At 43.8% G+C, this 18,136-nt stretch overlaps 1 protein-coding gene across 1 annotated transcript; it reads right to left on the reverse strand.

The window, feature by feature from the left end:
* Positions 1-831: 831 nt before the first annotated feature.
* Positions 832-17,515, reverse strand: LOC124545707 (piggyBac transposable element-derived protein 4-like). Its single transcript, XM_047124653.1, has 3 exons — positions 17,458-17,515; positions 13,489-14,949; positions 832-1,028 (listed from the first exon to the last, which is right to left on the reverse strand). Exons 1-3 carry the CDS (start codon positions 17,513-17,515, stop codon positions 832-834), a joined length of 1,716 nt encoding a protein of 571 aa, XP_046980609.1.
* Between the last annotated feature and the right edge of the window lie 621 nt (positions 17,516-18,136).

Below are 18,136 nucleotides of genomic sequence, written 5' to 3' on the forward strand. Positions count from 1 at the left end.
CAGGTCTATGTGGACATGTAGGAAAAGGCCATTCAGCATGGGAAATTTCCCGAAGGGCAGTTGGGTGTGATGTCCTGTCTCGGACCGTCATCATTGGATGCTGGCTCTCATCCATGCAGCACTGTCCCATTTAATGTTAGTCCAAACAAAATGTTCCGTTATGAGTTTCAGAGTCAGGCGTACTATGGAGTGAGAGAAGTTGTGGAGAAGGTCAGAAACTGTCTTCCTGAAGTTCTGTGAAATGACTGGTCATTGCCTACCATGGGATATGTCATACCAAACTAGTTTGGTTGTGTCTGCACCCAACAGTGGCTCTATGGTGCCGGACAAAATATCATCCATGGGCAAAGGATGTGGTGGTCCAGTTGAATTGTAATAGAGGCCGCGCCTATCACAGAAATCACTGAATTGTATTAGGTGTATAACATATAATGTACGTTTTCCAGGTTCTAGCTGAGGTGGCAGCATGCTAACATTGGTGCTCATGTAGACTGGGAGGTACGCTCCAAGATGGTTGTCATAGATGAAGAGCCAAGTGCCATTAGAATGTAGATGTGGGACATGATGAGTATTATCATGTTTCATTGCGAGGCAGCTTGAAGCAGCGGGCAACCTGTTGTGCCTGTGTAAGGCTGCTGTACTAGTTTTGATAGTTACAGGGTGGATGACAGTGGTGTGTATCAGCACAGAAAGGCACAGTGTCTTGGCCAGGTGAGTTATTATGACAGTTAGGCATGGGTTGATAGCCGGACATGGATGGGGAAGGTGGTTGTTTACATTCTACTACAAATGCAGCACCTGTGTTCATCATATTATCTGATTGTTGGTGCTTCACTGCAGCAGCGTCTTGTGAGCCAGCTGCAGGCACAGCTTGAGAGGGCTTGGCTGAGGTTGGAGCAGCTCAGCAACTGTTGGTTGGCTGGGTCTTGCACAGTGAGTGCTGTGCGGTGGTCTCTGTGGGTGTGGCCGGTGTGCAAGCTGACCAGGTCTGACTGTAGATGCAACTAGTGTTGATGTTGGTGCCAGAGCTGATGTGAGCGTTTATCAAGGCACGATGTTGCATGAGGACAAGCATACAGTCAGCAAGGTGTAACTGGGTTTCCAGGACTTTGTCCTCATGCATAAGCATGGCTGTTTGTATGTTTCCAGGCAGCTTGAGAAATCATAGTGATAAGAGAGCATGATCTCGTAAAAGATTTGTGTCGATTTGGTGGCGTAACCTGCTCCAGAGCACTGATGGGGTATCGTGACCCAGTGACATCTCAGCAGTGGTTAGGTGGAGTTGTTGTTCAGTTGAATACAACAGGTCCTGTAGTAAGAGCATCTTCACTGTCTCGTATCTGTCAGTTTGTGGTGCATGCAATAGGAGGTCGCTGACAATATCAGTGTTGGTGTGGAGGTGTTTCAAAAGCACCAAAAGCTGGTTTTGGTTTTCTGTGATCCCAACTGACTGCATCATGCACTTGCAGTGCATGAACCATACTTGTGGAGCATCAACTTGTAGAAGCGGTACATGTAACTTGATGTGTGGCCAGTAGTAATGTGCCTGTTGGCAATAGGCCAGGACCAGTATGAGGTGGTTGTAATCGTGAAGTACATGGTGTGGGTTTGTGAACACTGTCTGGTGGTGCTGATAGGGCGGCAACTGATGTTGCGGTGCAGGTGTCATGGAGGATGGCATCGTAGTGGGGTACCAAGGAATGCAGCATGGTGGACAGGTCCTGGTTGGTGGCAACAATGGCGGATGGCACATTGGTGTAAGTCAACCAATATGGCAGCTGTTGTAGGTACTTCTTGTGTTCTCATGGTGCATGGGTGTAGTTGCAGTCAGGTTCACCATATTGATATAATGTGGTCACAAGGTGTGAAAACCCTGCACGGTTGGAAGACTTTCCTGCAGGAATGTCTGTAATTGACACCACACAGAATCCTAATGACTCTTTTCTGGGCTATGAGGATTTTGTTTGCCTTTGGCTGGTTTCCCCAGAATATAATTCCATAGGCCATCAGGGCATGAAAATAACCAAAATAGGCAGCTTTCAAAGTATTTAAGTCACTGAAGGAAGCAATTGCACGAATAGCGTAAATTGCTGAGCTTAGTTTTTTATATAGGTAAGGAATGTGTAAGGACCAGTTTACATAGCTATTAACAAGTAGATCCAGGAACTTTGTTGACTCCACTCTTGCTAAATTCCCATCATTGTATTTAACATTAATCTCATCTTCGATATTTTGGCTTGTATGGAATGGAATCAACTGAGTTCTTTCAAAATTTAGTGATAGTCCATTAGAGGTAAACCAGTTAAATGCCTCCTGAAAAATTGCATTTACAGTGATCTCAAGATTAGTATTTGTTGAATTGTCTACCAGAATTGCATTGTCATTGGCAAACAAAGTAAATTTTACCTTAGCCCTTGTACACATTGGAAGGTCATTTATGAAAATAAAGAAAAGTAGAGGACCCAAAATAGAGCCCTTTGGGACTCCACAGTGTATTGTGCCCCAAGAAGAGGACACTGGTTCCCCATTAGTGTCGTTTACCATGGCTTTCTGTTTCTGGTCCTTTAAATAGGAGGCAAGCCACATCCCTGCTTCCCTAGTTAACCCATAAAATTCTGCCTTTATCAGAAAAATCTCATGGTTTATGCAATCAAACACCGTAGAAAAGTCACAAAAAATTCCAGTTGGAGACATTTTATTATTGATTGATTCAAGAATTGCATTGGTGAAAGAATAAATTGCATTTTCTATTGAGATATTTTTCTGGATAATGAACTGACGTTTATTGAGAATATTGTATTTACTAAGATTTTCAAGAATCCTTCTGTGTACAAGTTTCTCAAGAATTTTGGAGAAACAAGTTAAGAGTGAAATAGAATGATAATTGGTTACTTCGTTTCTGTCATCCTTCTTGTACAACAGTTTCACAACTGCATATTTAAGTCTATGAGGGACAATTCCTAGTCTCAGTGATTCAATAAAGATGTGGCACAGGACTTCACAAATGAAAATGTGTGTGTGTTTCAGCACTTTGATGGAAATACCATCAATACCAGTTGAGGTTTTGTTTTTTCATGGTCCTTAATTTCCTCAACAGTGACAGGAGGCATGCTAATCTGGAGTGTAGCACTAAGTCTACTTCTTTGTAAAAGATTCAGAGCCTCATTTATAGAAACATTACACCCTATTTTATCCACTGCAGTCAAAAAATGCTTGTTGAAAATTTTTGCAACATTTTCACCTTTATCAATGATATTCCCTTTATGTCTAACTTCAATATTTTCTGCATTGTTTATCAATGATATTCCCATTATGTCTAACTTCAATATTTTCTGTATCGTTTGAGTAACTACCAGTTTCTCTTTTAATAATGCCCCAGATAGTTTTAATTTTGTTGCCAGAATTATCTATTTCTGATTTGATGAACATACTTTTTGCCTTTATCAGAACTTCATTCAAGATCTTGCAGTACCTTTTATAATGAGCTCTTATTTCAGGATCTCATTTGTATTTCTGAGAGAAACATAAAGCAGTCTTTTAGTCATACATGATGTTCTTATTACTTTTGAGAGCCTCTGTTTGCTGGTATGGCTCTGGTACTTGTTCTTTACAGTTCTTAGAGGGAAGACAGTTTCAAAGTGGCACATAAATTTAAGGTGGATGCTCGGGTCAGTTACACTAAACAACACCTTATAATCAGGAGTTCATTTATTCATCTCTTTACACAAGTAAGGCTTACAAAGAACTGGATGGCGGAACTGCACAAAGATAATGTGTAGCTTAGTTCAAAGACGATACTCAGATCGATACTGGTGTCGATCTCATCAGTGCCACATAGCCCCCCCCCCCCCCCCCTGCAGTACGGAGTACTCTTGAGAGGCCGGGGGAGGGGGGGGGGTGACTATGGCATTGGCAGTGGTGGTCTGCAGGAGCCGGACCACGGTCAGCTCGACAGCGTTGTCGGGGAGCTGTGTCGGTAGATGTTGTGAAGGAAGGTTCGGCCACCGAACCCGGAAGTCGTTGAAGCGCGCCGTGCGTCGTTCTGGGCATGCTGGTCGTGTGGCGACAGAGAGGCCGGCGGTTTGTGGGTGGAAGGGAGCTACAATGATGATGTCTCCAGTGGGTGTGGGAAACACACAAAGCATGTCCAGGTCAATGTTGGGCGAGATGGGAACACATTTCACCAGGTGGCAGGGAATGGCGGAGGTTGTGTCATGAGCACCGGATGAAGGGAAACACACGATGAACAGTGTGTCATTTAGTAATATTATAGAGATGTTGTGGCTTATGTATGGGGGAACAGGCACAAACACCTCGAGCGAGGTCACGTTCAAGATGGGGGGGGCGCGAGAAACCTCGACAGTGCGAGGCAGGCAAAGGGGGAGGTCGAAGGAACTGGCGAAGGGCCCGAAGTGGGGAGCATGGGGTCACTCGATGGAATGCATAAGACCGAAGTAGGGAGTGAAGTCGGAGGAGAGCTCGACAAATGGAGCTGGAGGTCACTCGATTGAGTGTGGAAGTCTGACCTGTAGGGAGTGGTTGGAGCGTCATGAGCCACGACAGTGAGTGGTGTGGTCGTGGCCTAAAGGGGGTAGAAGCGGGCTCGACATGAGCAGGCTTAAATCTGTTGAGAGAGACTGTAACAGCTGAATCTTTTATCTGGATGTCATAGGTGTTGACTGAGCGCTGGAGAACTCAGTACGGGCTGGTATTTGGAGGTTGGAGGGGAGCACGGACAGTGTCATTCGGGGCATGATGTACTCACAATGGTCCAGAGATTTTGGGACGTGAACCTTAGGGTGGGAATAGCTGGCGGGCAGAGGGATGTGGAGGTTGATGAAGTGGCGTCTGACTCAGTCCACAAAGGAAGGTAAATAAGTCAGACTGAGGGAGAGAAGCAGAAGGGCTCACAAGTTCGCCAGGGAGAACAATGTTCTGGCCATGTATGAACTCGGTTATTGTGCCTTTGAGGTCTTCCTTATAGATTGCACGAATGCCGAGTAGCACAAGGGGAAGGGCCTCTGTCCAAAGGGAGTCAGCCATGGCATCGAAGAGCCACCCTGAAAGTGTGGTGCCAGCACTCAACTAGCCCGTTACTTTGCGGGTGATATGCTGTGGTATGGATGCGCCGGATGCCGCAAATGTTACAAATCTCATTGAACAGGGCCAACTCAAATTGTCTGCCCTGGTCAGTCGTGATGATAGCTGGACATCCGAAACGTGATACCCATGAGCCGACAAAAGCTCGAGCAACAGTTTCTGGCGTGATATTGGGGAGGGGACAGCCTCGACCCAGTGAGTTGTTTGGTCGATAGACGAGAGGCCGTAACGAAAGCCATTAGAGGGGGGGAGAGGGCCGACAATGTCAATATGAATATGCTGAAAACGCCCAGAAGGGATCAGAAAGGGGCCGAGGGGGGCTGAAGTGTGCTTGTGTACTTTGCAGCGATTGCACCGTGACGCAAGAGCGAGTTGCTTGCAAGAGCGAGTTGCTTCCCTGATGGGGCCCTATACACTGTTACTACAATGAGTGACAGGGTCTTGGTGCTAATTTCTATACCACAAGCTTCAAAATGCTGATCAAAACAGTATTTTGTGAGCTCTAGAGATCTATACATTATATTCTTTTTCACATATATTGGTACACCACCCTTCTGCACACTGTTTCTACAAAAGTGAGAGGCCATATGATAGCCATCTATATTCAGCAAATTGATACCCTCCTTTACATGGTGTTCAGTAAAACAAAGGATATCAGCATTATCAATAGTATTACTGTCACTAATATTCATTGTCAACAGTTCTAGTTTACTTCTCAGCCCCCTTATATTTTGATGGAAAATACACAGTTTGTCACATTTAGTATTGACTTTCTGAGGAAGTGATTTGCTAGGTTTTTCAAGATGGGTGAGTGTTTGCACACTCTCATTAGATAATTGATCTTTTGCTGAGTGTCATTTCTGATTGACTTACCTATGTAACAGTTTTCCCCTTTTTGTTGCGAAACCACACAAAATGTTGATTTAGTAGGGCAGGTTTTCTAGGCCTCAAGCTCCTCTTTTGATTGTAGACTGCTGCAGGCCTTGGTGGCACTACAGTAGTTTTGATGGAACACTGTGATCTAATTGTTGATCCTGCTGCAGTTAATGTTTCAGGTGCTGTAGTTGATGTATCTGAAGTTGATGACACTTCCACTCTTTTGATTGATGACACTTCCACTGAGTTGTTGACACTTCCACTTTTTTGATTGTAGACTGCTGTAGGCCTTGGTGTCAGTACAGTAGCTGTGATGGAGCACTGAGGTCTAGTTGTTGATCCTGTTGCAGCTAGTGTTAATATTTCCAGTTTTGTAGTTGCTGTAGCTGGAGTTAATGACACTTCCACTGTTGACGGGACAGTTGATGCAGTAGAAACTGAGCTTGACAAATACCTATGTCGATTTATTTACTTGAATTGTTTCTCAATTTATCCGAAGTCACTGCAGTTGTACCACTCTGTGATCCTAGATTAGGCTCCACCATACTTACTGCTATTGGTGGATACTGTGATTCATTGAACTGATTTAGGTTTTCCAGTATTAAGTCACACAATCTAGATTTGCCACTGCTGTTCCTGTGCATACCATGCGTTGTGAAGTCTTCTCTTAGGCTGTCAGCTTTAAGAAAGCTCATGTTGCAGAACAGTTTGCACATTTTCTCAATTTTACGATTTGTAATTTCTATTTCTTTATTTACACAAGATGTTTTTGTTAGGTCAGGAATACTAACAATAGTTATTTTGAGTGCTGGCACACACTCTAGCATTTTCTTCAGATCTCTTATTGCATGTTTCGCTTCGTTTTTGTAAACATCATTTGCTCCAGCTACTATTATAAATGAGTTATTTGAACCTGAGTTTTTGTATTTGTGGATATCTTTCGTAACAACATGCAGAGGCACACCTGGTTTCACTATGCAGGCTGAGTTGGCATCCCTTCGCTCCCAGCTTCAGGCAGTGTTGGCTTCGGTCACACAGCTTGAGGCTGTTGCCAATGGGCATCACTGTGGGGTTCTGGATGGGGGTTTGTCCAGGACGGCCAGCTCGTCCCACGCATCCCCCGATCGGACTGCGACTGTGGTTGCCTGGGATACTGCCCGCATTGAGGCTGATCCCTCACCTGTGGTAGAGTGGTAGGTCGTCTCAAGGTGTGGCAGGGGGCGAAAGACATTCCGGAGGGCTGAACGGAAGGCCTTTCCAGTTTGTCTGACGAACCGGTTTCAGGCTCTGTCTCAGGCTGATACTGATCTTCGGCCTGACATGGCTGCTTGTCCTGTTCCAGAGGTTGTCCCTCAGTCTGCAGGATCCGGGCGGTCGCAGAGGGTGGGCTTACTGGTAGTTGGGATCTCCAACGTCAGGCGCATAATGGGGCCCCTTAGGGATATGGCAGCAAGAGAGGGGAAGAAAACCAATGTGCACTCCGTGTGCATACCGGGGGGAGTCATTCCAGATGTGGAAAGGGTCCTTCCGGATGCCATGAAGGGTACAGGGTGCACCCATCTGCAGGTGGTCGCTCATGTCGGCACCAATGATGTGTGTCGCTATGGACCCGAGGAAATCCTCTCTGGCTTCTGGCGGCTATCTGATTTGGTGAAGACTGCCAATCTCGCTAGCGGGATGAAAGCAGAGCTCACCATCTGCAGCATCGTCGACAGGACTGACTGCGGACCTTTGGTACAGAGCCGAGTGGAGGGTCTGAATCAGAGGCTGAGACGGTTCTGCGACCGTGTAGGCTGCAGATTCCTCGACTTGCGCCATAGGGTGGTGGGGTTTCAGATTCCGCTGGATGGGTCAGGAGTCCACTACACGCAACAAGCGGATACATGGGTAGCAGGGGTTGTGTGGTGTGGGCTGGGCAGTTTTTTAGGTTAGATGGTCTTGGGCAAGTACAGAAAGGGCAACAGCCTCAACGGGTGCAGGGCAAAGTCAGGACATGCGGGGACCAAGTAGCAATCGGTATTGTAATTGTAAACTGTCGAAGCTGCGTTGGTAAAGTACCGGAACTTCAAGTGCTGATAGAAAGCACCGAAGCCGAAATCATTATAGGTACAGAAAGCTGGCTGAAGTCAGAGATAAATTCTGCCGAAATTTTTGCAAAGGTACAGACGGTGTTTAGAAAGGATAGATTGCATGCAACCGGTGGTGGAGTGTTCGTCGCTGTTAGTAGTAGTTTATCCTGTAGTGAAATAAAAGTGGATAGTTCCTGTGAATTATTATGTGTGGAGGTTACACTCAACAACCGAGCTAGGTTAATAATTGGCTCCTTGTACCGACTTCCAGACTCAGCAGCATTAGTGGCAGAACAACTGAGAGAAAATTTGGAATACATTTCACATAAATTTTCTCAGCATGTTATAGTCTTAGGTGGAGATTTCAATTTACCAGATATAGACTGGGACACTCAGATGTTTAGGACGGGTCGTAGGGACAGAGCATCGAGTGACATTATACTGAGTGCACTATCCAAAAATTACCTCGAGCAATTAAACAGAGAACCGACTCTTGGAGATAACACCTTGGACCTACTGATAACAAACAGACCCGAACTTTTCGACTCTGTATGTACAGAACAGGGAATCAGTGATCATAAGGCCGTTGCAGCATCCCTGAATATGGAAGTTAGTAGGAATATAAAAAAAGGGAGGAAGGTTTATCTTTTTAGCAAGAGTAATAGAAGGCAGATTTCAGACTACCTAACAGATCAAAACGAAAATTTCTGTTCTGACACTGATAATGTTGAGTGTTTATGGAAAAAGTTCAAGGCAATCGTAAAATGCGTTTTAGACAGGTATGTGCCGAGTAAAACTGTGAGGGACGGGAAAAACCCACCGTGGTACAACAACAAAGTTAGGAAACTACTGCGAAAGCAAAGAGAGCTTCACTCTAAGTTTAAACGCAGCCGAAACCTCTCAGACAAACAGAAGCTAAATGATGTCAAAGTTAGCGTAAGGCGGGCTATGCGTGAAGCGTCGGGCTATGCGTGAAGCGTTCAGTGAATTTGAAAGTAAAATTCTATGTACTGACTTGACAGAAATTCCTAGGAAGTTCTGGTCTTACGTTAAATCAGTAAGTGGCTCGATCCAGCATATCCAGACACTCCGGGATGACGATGGCATTGAAACAGAGGATGACACGTGTAAAGCTGAAATACTAAACACCTTTTTCCAAAGCTGTTTCACAGAGGAAGACCGCACTGCAGTTCCTTCTCTAAATTCTTGCACAAACGAAAAAATGGCTGACATCGAAATAAGTGTCCAAGGAATAGAAAAGCGACTGAAATCACTCAACAGAGGAAAGTCCACTGGACCTGACGGGATACCAATTCAATTCTACACAGAGTACGCGAAAGAACTTGCCCCCTTCTAACAGCCGTGTACCGCAAGGCTCTAGAGGAATGGAAGGTTCCAAATGATTGGAAAAGAGCACAGGTAGTCCCAGTCTTCAAGTAGGGTCGTCGAGCAGATGCACAAAACTATACACCTATATCTCTGACGTCGATCTGTTGTAGAATTTTAGAACATGTTTTTTGCTCGAGTATCATGTCGTTTTTGGAAACCCAGAACCTACTCTGTAGGAATCAACATGGATTCTGGAAACAGCGATTGTGTGAGACCCAACTTACTTTATTTGTTCATGAGACCCAGAAAATATTAGATACAGGCTCCCAGGTAGATGCTATTTTTCTTGACTTCTGGAAGGCCTTCGATACAGTTCTGCACTGTCGCCTGATAAACAAAGTAAGAGCCTACGGAATATGAGACCAGCTGTGTGGCTGGATTGAAGAGTTTTCAGCAAACAGAACACAGCATGTTGTTATCAATGGAGAGACGTCCACAGACGTTAAGGTAACCTCTGGCGTGCCACAGGGGAGTGTTATGGGACCATTGCTTTTCACAATATATATAAATGACCTAGTAGATAGTGTCGGAAGTTCCATACGGCTTTTCGCGGATGATGCTGTAGTATACAGACAAGTTGCAGCATTAGAAAATTGTAGTGAAATGCAGGAAGATCTGCAGTGGATAGGCACTTGGTGCAGGGAGTGGCAACTGACCCTTAACATAGACAAATGTAATGTATTGCGAATACATAGAAAGAAGGGTTCTTTATTGTATGATTATATGATAGCGGAACAAACACTGGTAGCAGTTACTTCTGTAAAATATCTGGGAGTATGCGTGCGGAACGATTTGAAGTGGAATGATCATATAAAATTAATTGTTGGTAAGGCAGGTACCAGGTTGAGATTCATTGGGAGAGTCCTTAGAAAATGTAGCCCATCAACAAAGGAGGTGGCTTACATAACACTCGTTCGACCTATACTTGAGTATTGCTCATCAGTGTGGGATCCGTACCAGATCGGGTTGACGGAGGAGATAGAGAAGATCCAAAAAAGAGCGGTGCGTTTCATCACAGGGTTATTTGGTAACCGTGATAGCGTTACGGAGATGTTTAACAAACTCAAGTGGCAGACTCTGCAAGAGAGGCGCTCTGCATCGCGGTGTAGCTTGCTCACCAGGTTTCGAGAGGGTGCGTTTCTGGATGAGGTATTGAATATATTGCTTTCTCCTACTTATACCTCCCGAGGAGATCACGAATGTAAAATTAGAGAGATTAGAGCGCTCACGGAGGCTTTCAGACAGTCGTTCTTCCCGCGAACCATACGCGACTGACAATGGCACGTAAAGTGCCCTCCGCCACACACCGTTGGGTGGCTTGCGGAGTATAAATGTAGATGTAGATGTAGATAACATATACCTTTTCCATTTTTTCTTTCAGTGTTTCAGCTAGCCCTCTTCCATGACTGTCTGAGAATAAGTAAATATTTGCTTGATTTATGTTCCGAATTTCCGCCCTGTCATTTTTCCCCAGCAATGAAGTGTTCACCTTATCATCACATTTGTTTCTAATATATAATCTAGTAGTACTTTTTTTGCTGCCAGAACGAGTTAACTGTTTCTCGTTGAGACCTTTTGCCGTAAGGTATTCGCGAGAATTCGCAATGACTTTCTCTTTTTGCATTACAGTACTGTCTGATAATACCTGATATCTATTACTTAATTTGATATGAAAATTATCTGTAGAAACTTTCGCCTGATGAGCCTTTTTAGTTGTGTAGGGCATGTTACAAAGTAGGTCAAAGTGAGTGTGCGCTGCTTTTATGTTCACCAACTTGGTTTTTTCTACTGAGAAGGCATTTTTTAGTTTCTTTACTTCAGGTTTTGGCCGGCACACATCATTCATTAATGTGACATCACCTGGGAGATATACAATGTCATGTGGAATGTAAAGTTCAGGTGTAGGCCATGGAAAAACGTGAACATGATCTGGCATGAGATCGTCACTTGTGGGACACATTTGTCTGCACTAACCTGTAAATATTGGTTCCCTGCAATGGAAGGCAGTCATATGTGGCAGCAATTGTTTGTTAATTGTGGTGCTCTGGAGGGTGTCTGTAATGTGGTACATTGCACACAGAATGTTGATACATGCTGAGTCATTAGAATGAAAATGAGTGTGGTGTAGTTCATTAACACTGTCACTGATTGGTATATTAGATGCACTGGTTAGGTGAGAGGTGGGCTTTGTATCACGACCGTCACTGATAACATTGTACTTGATTTGCAGTTTAGTGTGTTCGTCCATTTGGTGAGAGGTAACAGTGCCCTGGTTCGGTGGTTCTTGAAACAATGGGAAAATTGTCAACTGTTAGGGAACAACAGTTGCACTGGTTACATAATCTGGAAATTGGTGAGAACACAAAATAGATGCATAAATAAAACATCTGTAGTGATGCCAGGCAATGAAGAACAGGTAGGGGCATATTCTTTGCAGCGTCAAGTTTGTTTCCCACAGTGATTGACGGTGTGGCAGTGTGAATATAACTCAGTAATTCATGGTGTGGTTGAAAAGAAAATAACAGGGTCACCACTGTAGGTGGTGGAGAGTGGGCATGGTAATTATGATCATAAATAATTACTTGCACTCCTGTCACTTACTATGAATACTTTTATGCTCGCAGCATATACACAATGTGTTTACATAGAGCACATACTACAGAGAACTGATCTGGCAAAGACAAAGTTGTTCTTGCTATAGTAGGGCAGTGATATTATTGGGGGGTAGAGCTAATGTTTCTGCATCCGCACAGTGACATAAAAGAGTGCTCTTAGCATAATAATGAAAAAGAATAATGAGGCTCATTTCCTGGAATTGTTAACAAAGGTAGGGGTCTTGAGTACCCACTGTGAATACACTGTCCATACATTAGTGTATATAAGAAAAATTCCATACACATCATTATGCCACAGACAGCACTATGCATGAACATAACACAAGAACCAGAAAATGCCTGCACCTAGAAAGAAAACACGAAGTGAGAACTCGAAACAGAATCAAATAACAGTGATTAAAACTATATAATAAATTACCTCAAGATTTAAAGAAAAGTCTGAAACGTATAACTTCAAAAGAGCTGTTAATGGATTTTTTGATAAATGTATTGTGTTATATATCTTTATTCCCTTGATTTCTCTTTCTCTATTCAGTTATTAATAGCGTTTATTGTGTTATGTGTTATGTATAAGTGTCACAAATATATGTATCTAAATGTATTTGCTTGTAAAGTGTGTACTCACACATGATGAAACTCATGTCATGTACATGATCGATAATTCATAAATAAATATGAATATTAACGTGAAATAATCTGCAGATGTAAACCTAATCCATATACACTCCTGGAAATGGAAAAAAGAACACATTGACACCGGAGTGTCAGACCCACCATACTTGCTCCAGACACTGCGAGAGGGCTGTACAAGCAATGATCACACGCACGGCACAGCGGACACACCAGGAACCGCGGTGTTGGCCGTCGAATGGCGCTAGCTGCGCAGCATTTGTGCACCGCCGCCGTCAGTGTCAGCCAGTTTGCCGTGGCATACGGAGCTCCATCGCAGTCTTTAACACTCTCTGTACCAGGCCTATTTTATGCACCCGTCCCTAGAAACCGGGCAATTTTACCAATATTAAAAAAATTACTGCATCAAATCTACTGTTTGGATTGTGGCAAATTTGGTACCATCTTGAAGCTGCACATTTCTACTTTAATTCTGAGTGAAAGAAACTACTTTACAATGCACAGCTTTAAGGTACAGTTATAGAAATCACTTAGATGTTTTAAGAATTTAGAAAAAGTCATACGAATAAGGGAATACAATTGTGATTTATTTTTAACCAAAATTGTGGCACTACATTACATGTTTCTGATAGTATACAGTATTACATATAAATTTCACACAGAATCATATTGTTTTTTAGTGTGGAAAATTTTAAAGCAAGGTTCCAGGCAGAGTGCAACGCCACACTGTTCACATTCGTATCGTGTCTCTTTGCGAGAAGCCTTGCCACTCTGTTTCTTGCTCCTGGAACTGCACACGTGACACACACGAGCAGCATACTTCTTAGTAGTTGCAGGTATGTGCTGCAAAAAATGTCTCTTTGTTAGCCGACCTACAGTTCCTTCATTTCTTGGAATGAATTCAAGTGTGTCGTCTTCAACAAGCTGAACTGCAAGCACTGTTATAAAGTCTGTTATTGTAATTTTCTTCCTGTGCACTGCATTGTACAGCCAAAATGCATTTGATACTCCCATAAGCAGCAAATGGAAATATAATTTTCGCCACCATTTCACAGTTCTGTGCTGGAACGGATTGTACTGCAGGCGTTGGTCTCCAATATCCACTCCAATTTTATTGAGGTTGTAATCAAGTACCTGAAGTGGTTTCAATACTACAGACCCATTTCTCTTAGTATGCGTACCAAATGTTGCTTGATGCCTTGTAGACAATGTATACACATCTCTCTTATCTTTCCACTTCATTGCCAATACATTATCTTTACGCCGAAAAGACATTTCGCCCTTTTTCAGCTTAGCAGATACTAAATCTTTAGGCAATCCTTTCCTGGATTTGTTCACAGTACCAACAGCTCCAGTGCCTTTCTCTGCCAGTTGCTGAAATAGCTCTGGACTGGAATAAAATCGATCTAAATACACAGTGTGGCCTTTGTTCAGCAAGCTGCTGTCAGACAACAATCGCAAAATAACCGCAGACGAAGAATTGTCAACAATATGCTTACCAGCATAAACTTCAAAATTTACAACATAGCCACTACTGGCTTCAGCAACAGCATATACTTTCAGTCCATACTTATGAGGCTTATTTTGCATGTAAACACGGAAACTCACACGACCTCGAAATGGGCAAATTCCTTCATCAATTGTCACTTTTTCTGAGGGACGATATGCCTGGATACATCGCTCCTTCAAATTATTATAATATGGCAAAACTTTGTAAAGTGGATGAAATCCATCTTCGCCTGGTTTTTTCTGATTTGAATTGTCAACAAGATGCAAGCATGACAGTATCTGAGTGAAACGCAAACGGCTCATGACATGGGGACAAAAGTTACAACTAAGAACAGGATTAGTGCTCCAATGGTCCGCAATTTTGGGCTTTTTCGAAACACACATGTGGAAAATAATACCCAAGAAACGCCTCATCTCACTTATAGTCACTGGCTTCCACGAACTCAAAACTGAATGGGGCTTCAGATTATTTCCTCTTCTTTTCTTCTGTATTGTCTGTGATGCATACAAATTTGTCTGTCTCTTGAGTTCATTTACGTCACTGTCAGTAAGGAACACTTTACTGCAATCCAGTACAGAACTCGACTCATCAATATCCACTAGTATCTGCCTGGGTGTCGTGTTGACAGGCAGAGGTCGGTAGGTGTCAACTGCAGTCCACTCACTGTCTTTCGGATACGGCACAGCTGCTGGATTTGAAGCAACACCTTCAACATCATTCTCGTCTTCATCTGAAGACAAACTGTCATCAATCTCGTCTTCTAAAAAGAATATCACATTATGTGTAACTACATACATCGTTTACACATGTTCAACAGATATGTGCGTACTGCACAATTACGTGGAAAATTCGGAAATACGTACCTTCAAACACACCATTGCATTCAGAATCGTCTGAATCACTCTCTACATTATCCAGAGTGTCGCTATGATTGATCAAATCCGCAATTTCTGCGTCTGATAAACCGCGCCGAAACATGATGACAAACAACTGAATGATATACAGACTGAGAACGCAAAGATAAGTTTTAACATGAATTACAGCGCTGCCGTGACATCTATGGACGCATTTTGTTAATAAACATCTGAAAAACGTATAGCGCTGGCCAAACCCGTAGAAATAACGTTGCAGTGTTTTGAATGAAATTAAATGTAGCGGCCCGTAAATTTTACGGGCTTGGTGATTTTCGCGCGATCCCAGGCCCGTAAATTTTACGGGCTTGGCGCTTAGAGTGTTAACTCTGGTAGCATGCTGCGACAGCGTGGACGTGAACCGTATGTGCAGTTGACGGACTTTGAGCGAGGGCGTATAGTGGGCATGCGGGAGGCCGGGTGGACGTACCGCCGAATTGCTCCACACGTGGGGCGTGAGGTCTTCACAGTACATCGATGTTGTCGCCAGTGGTCGGCGGAAGGTGCACGTGCCCGTCGACCTGGGACTGGACCGCAGCGACGCACGGATGCACGCCAAGACCGTAGGATCCTACGCAGTGCCGTAGGGGACCGCACGGCAACTTCCCAGCAAATTAGGGACACTGTTGCTCCTGGGGTATCGGCGAGGACCATTCGCAACCGTCTCCATGAAGCTGGGCTACGGTCCCGCACACCGTTAGGCCGTCTTCCGCTCATGCCCCAACATCGTGCAGCCCGCCTCCAGTGGTGTCGCGACAGGCGTGAATGGAGGGATGAACGGAGACGTGTCATCTTCAGCGATGAGAGTCACTTCTGCCTTGGTGCCAATGATGGTCATATGCGTGTTTGGCGCCGTGCAGGTGAGCGCCACAATCAGGACTGCATACGACCGAGGCACACAGGGCCAACACCCAGCATCATGGCGTGGGGAGCGATCTCCTACACTGGCCGTACACCACTGGTGATCATCGAGGGGACACTGAATAGTGCATGGTACATCCAAACCGTCATCGAACCCATCGTTCTACCATTCCTAGACCGGCAAGGGAACTTGCTGTTCCAACAGGACAATGTACGTCCGCATGTATCCTGTGCCACCCAACGTGCTCTAGAAGGTGTAAGTCAACTACCTTGGCCAGCAAGATCTCCGGATCTGTACCCCATTGAGCATGTTTGGGACTGGATGAAGCGTCGTCTCACGCGGTCTGCACGTCCAGCACGAACGCTGGTCCAACTGAGGCGCCAGGTGGAAATGGCATGGCAAGCCGTTCCACAGGACTACATCCAGCATCTCTATGATCGTCTCCATGGGAGAATAGCAGCCTGCATTGCTGCAAAAGGTGGATATGCACTGTACTAGTGCCGACATTGTGCATGCTCTGTTGCCTGTGTCTATGTGCCTGTGATTCTGTCAGTGTGATCATGTGATGTATCTGACCCCAGGAATGTGTCAATAAAGTTTCCCCTTCTTGGGACAATGAATTCACGGTGTTCTTATTTCAATTTCCAGGAGTGTAGATTTGATTTTTTCATTATATCTCATGTTTTTTACCAATGTTAGGAAATGATCTTTGAGTTTTATGAATAGGGATTCCAATAGGCATTTACTCTAACATCAGTTACAGCTATCATCTAAAACTCAATCTCATTCATTATACTGTCACATAATATTTGCTTAATGTGTGGAGGCTTTTAATTTTTGTATATGGTGCATGTGTTTAGCATTTTTTTAAATGAGAGACTGTAGGATTTTATAACTCCAGTGGGAGTGGCTAGTCATCTGTATTAAATACTCTCTTGAACAAAGTTTTTTTAAATCCGTGGTGCTATCTGTTATTTCTCCTTGCTTCTATTTCCTGTTATGAAACAATGTAAAGTGTCCTTATGAGAACTGTCACAAAAATAAAAATGATACTTATTACATGATTTCATTCTTGAAAGGTATACTTTGTTGTTGCAGCATCCTGTAGAGATGTCTTAACCACTCCATCAGAATGTGATGAGTTCAGATGAAGAAGCAATTTATTTATTCTCTGTGCATGCTATTCTGAATCTTATCAGTACAAAAGAATTTACACACTTTCTGTAGGTTGTATCTCATGAAGTTATTCCCTCATCACTTTGCACGGCAGAAGATACTCCCAATGTTACTACTGTAATATTTGTTCTACTGCTATGTATTCTGTATGAGAATTCTGGAGGGGAAGACTGATAGATCCATTTTCACAGTCATCATCATCATTATCACCATCTTGAACAGTTTTCAGGACCAGGCTGGGTCTGTTTGCAACACAAACCTCAACATTTAGTCCTTTTCTCTCATCACCTTTCTGTGTTCACTCTGACCTAGTCCTCACCTCTTTTATCAACACACTCCTCCACACCTATCTGTCCTTGGTTCTTCCTCTTGGTCATTTCCTTTGCATCTCCATTTTGTGTAAGTTCTTGAGAATCCCCTTCTTTTCCATTCTTTTTAAGTGGTGATACCTTCTTAGCCTTTACACACTACTGGCCATTAAAATTGCCACACCAAGAAGAAATGCAGATGATAAACGGGTATTCATTGGACAAATATATTATACAAGAACTGACATGTGATTACATTTTCATGCAATTTGGGTGCATAGATCCTGAGAAATCAGTACCCAGAACAACTACCTCTGGGCGTAATAATGGCCTTGATATGCCTAGGCATTGATCAAACAGAGTTGGATGCCATGTACAGCTACATCTGCCCATGGAGCTTCAACACAATACCACAGTTCATCAAGAGTAGTGACTGGTGTATTGTGATGAGCCAGTTGCTCGGCAACCATTGACCAGACGTTTCCAATTGGTGAGAGATCTGGAGAGTGTGCTGGCCAGGGCAGCAGTCGAACATTTTCTGTATCCAGAAAGACCCGTACAGGACCTGCAGCATGCAGTCATGCATCATCCTGCTGAAATGTAGGGCTTCGGAGGGATCGAATGAAGGGTAGAGCCACGGGTCGTAACACATCTGAAATGTAATGTCCACTGTTCAAAGTGCCGTCAATG

This window comes from Schistocerca americana, chromosome 8 (genome assembly GCF_021461395.2).
Source record: "Schistocerca americana isolate TAMUIC-IGC-003095 chromosome 8, iqSchAmer2.1, whole genome shotgun sequence".
NCBI lineage: Eukaryota > Metazoa > Arthropoda > Insecta > Orthoptera > Acrididae > Schistocerca > Schistocerca americana.

Coding starts and splice junctions, on each gene's coding strand:
- LOC124545707 (XM_047124653.1), bottom strand. CDS start 17,515: ATGACCAAGAGGAAGAACCAAGGACAGATAGGTGTGGAGGAGTGTGTT. Junction 14,950..17,457: donor GGAGTGTGTTGATAAAAGAG/GTGAGGACTAGG, acceptor TATTCTTTTTAG/AAGACGAGATTGATGACAGT. Junction 1,029..13,488: donor TACTAAGAAGTATGCTGCTC/GTGTGTGTCACG, acceptor CGCTCACATCAG/CTCTGGCACCAACATCAACA.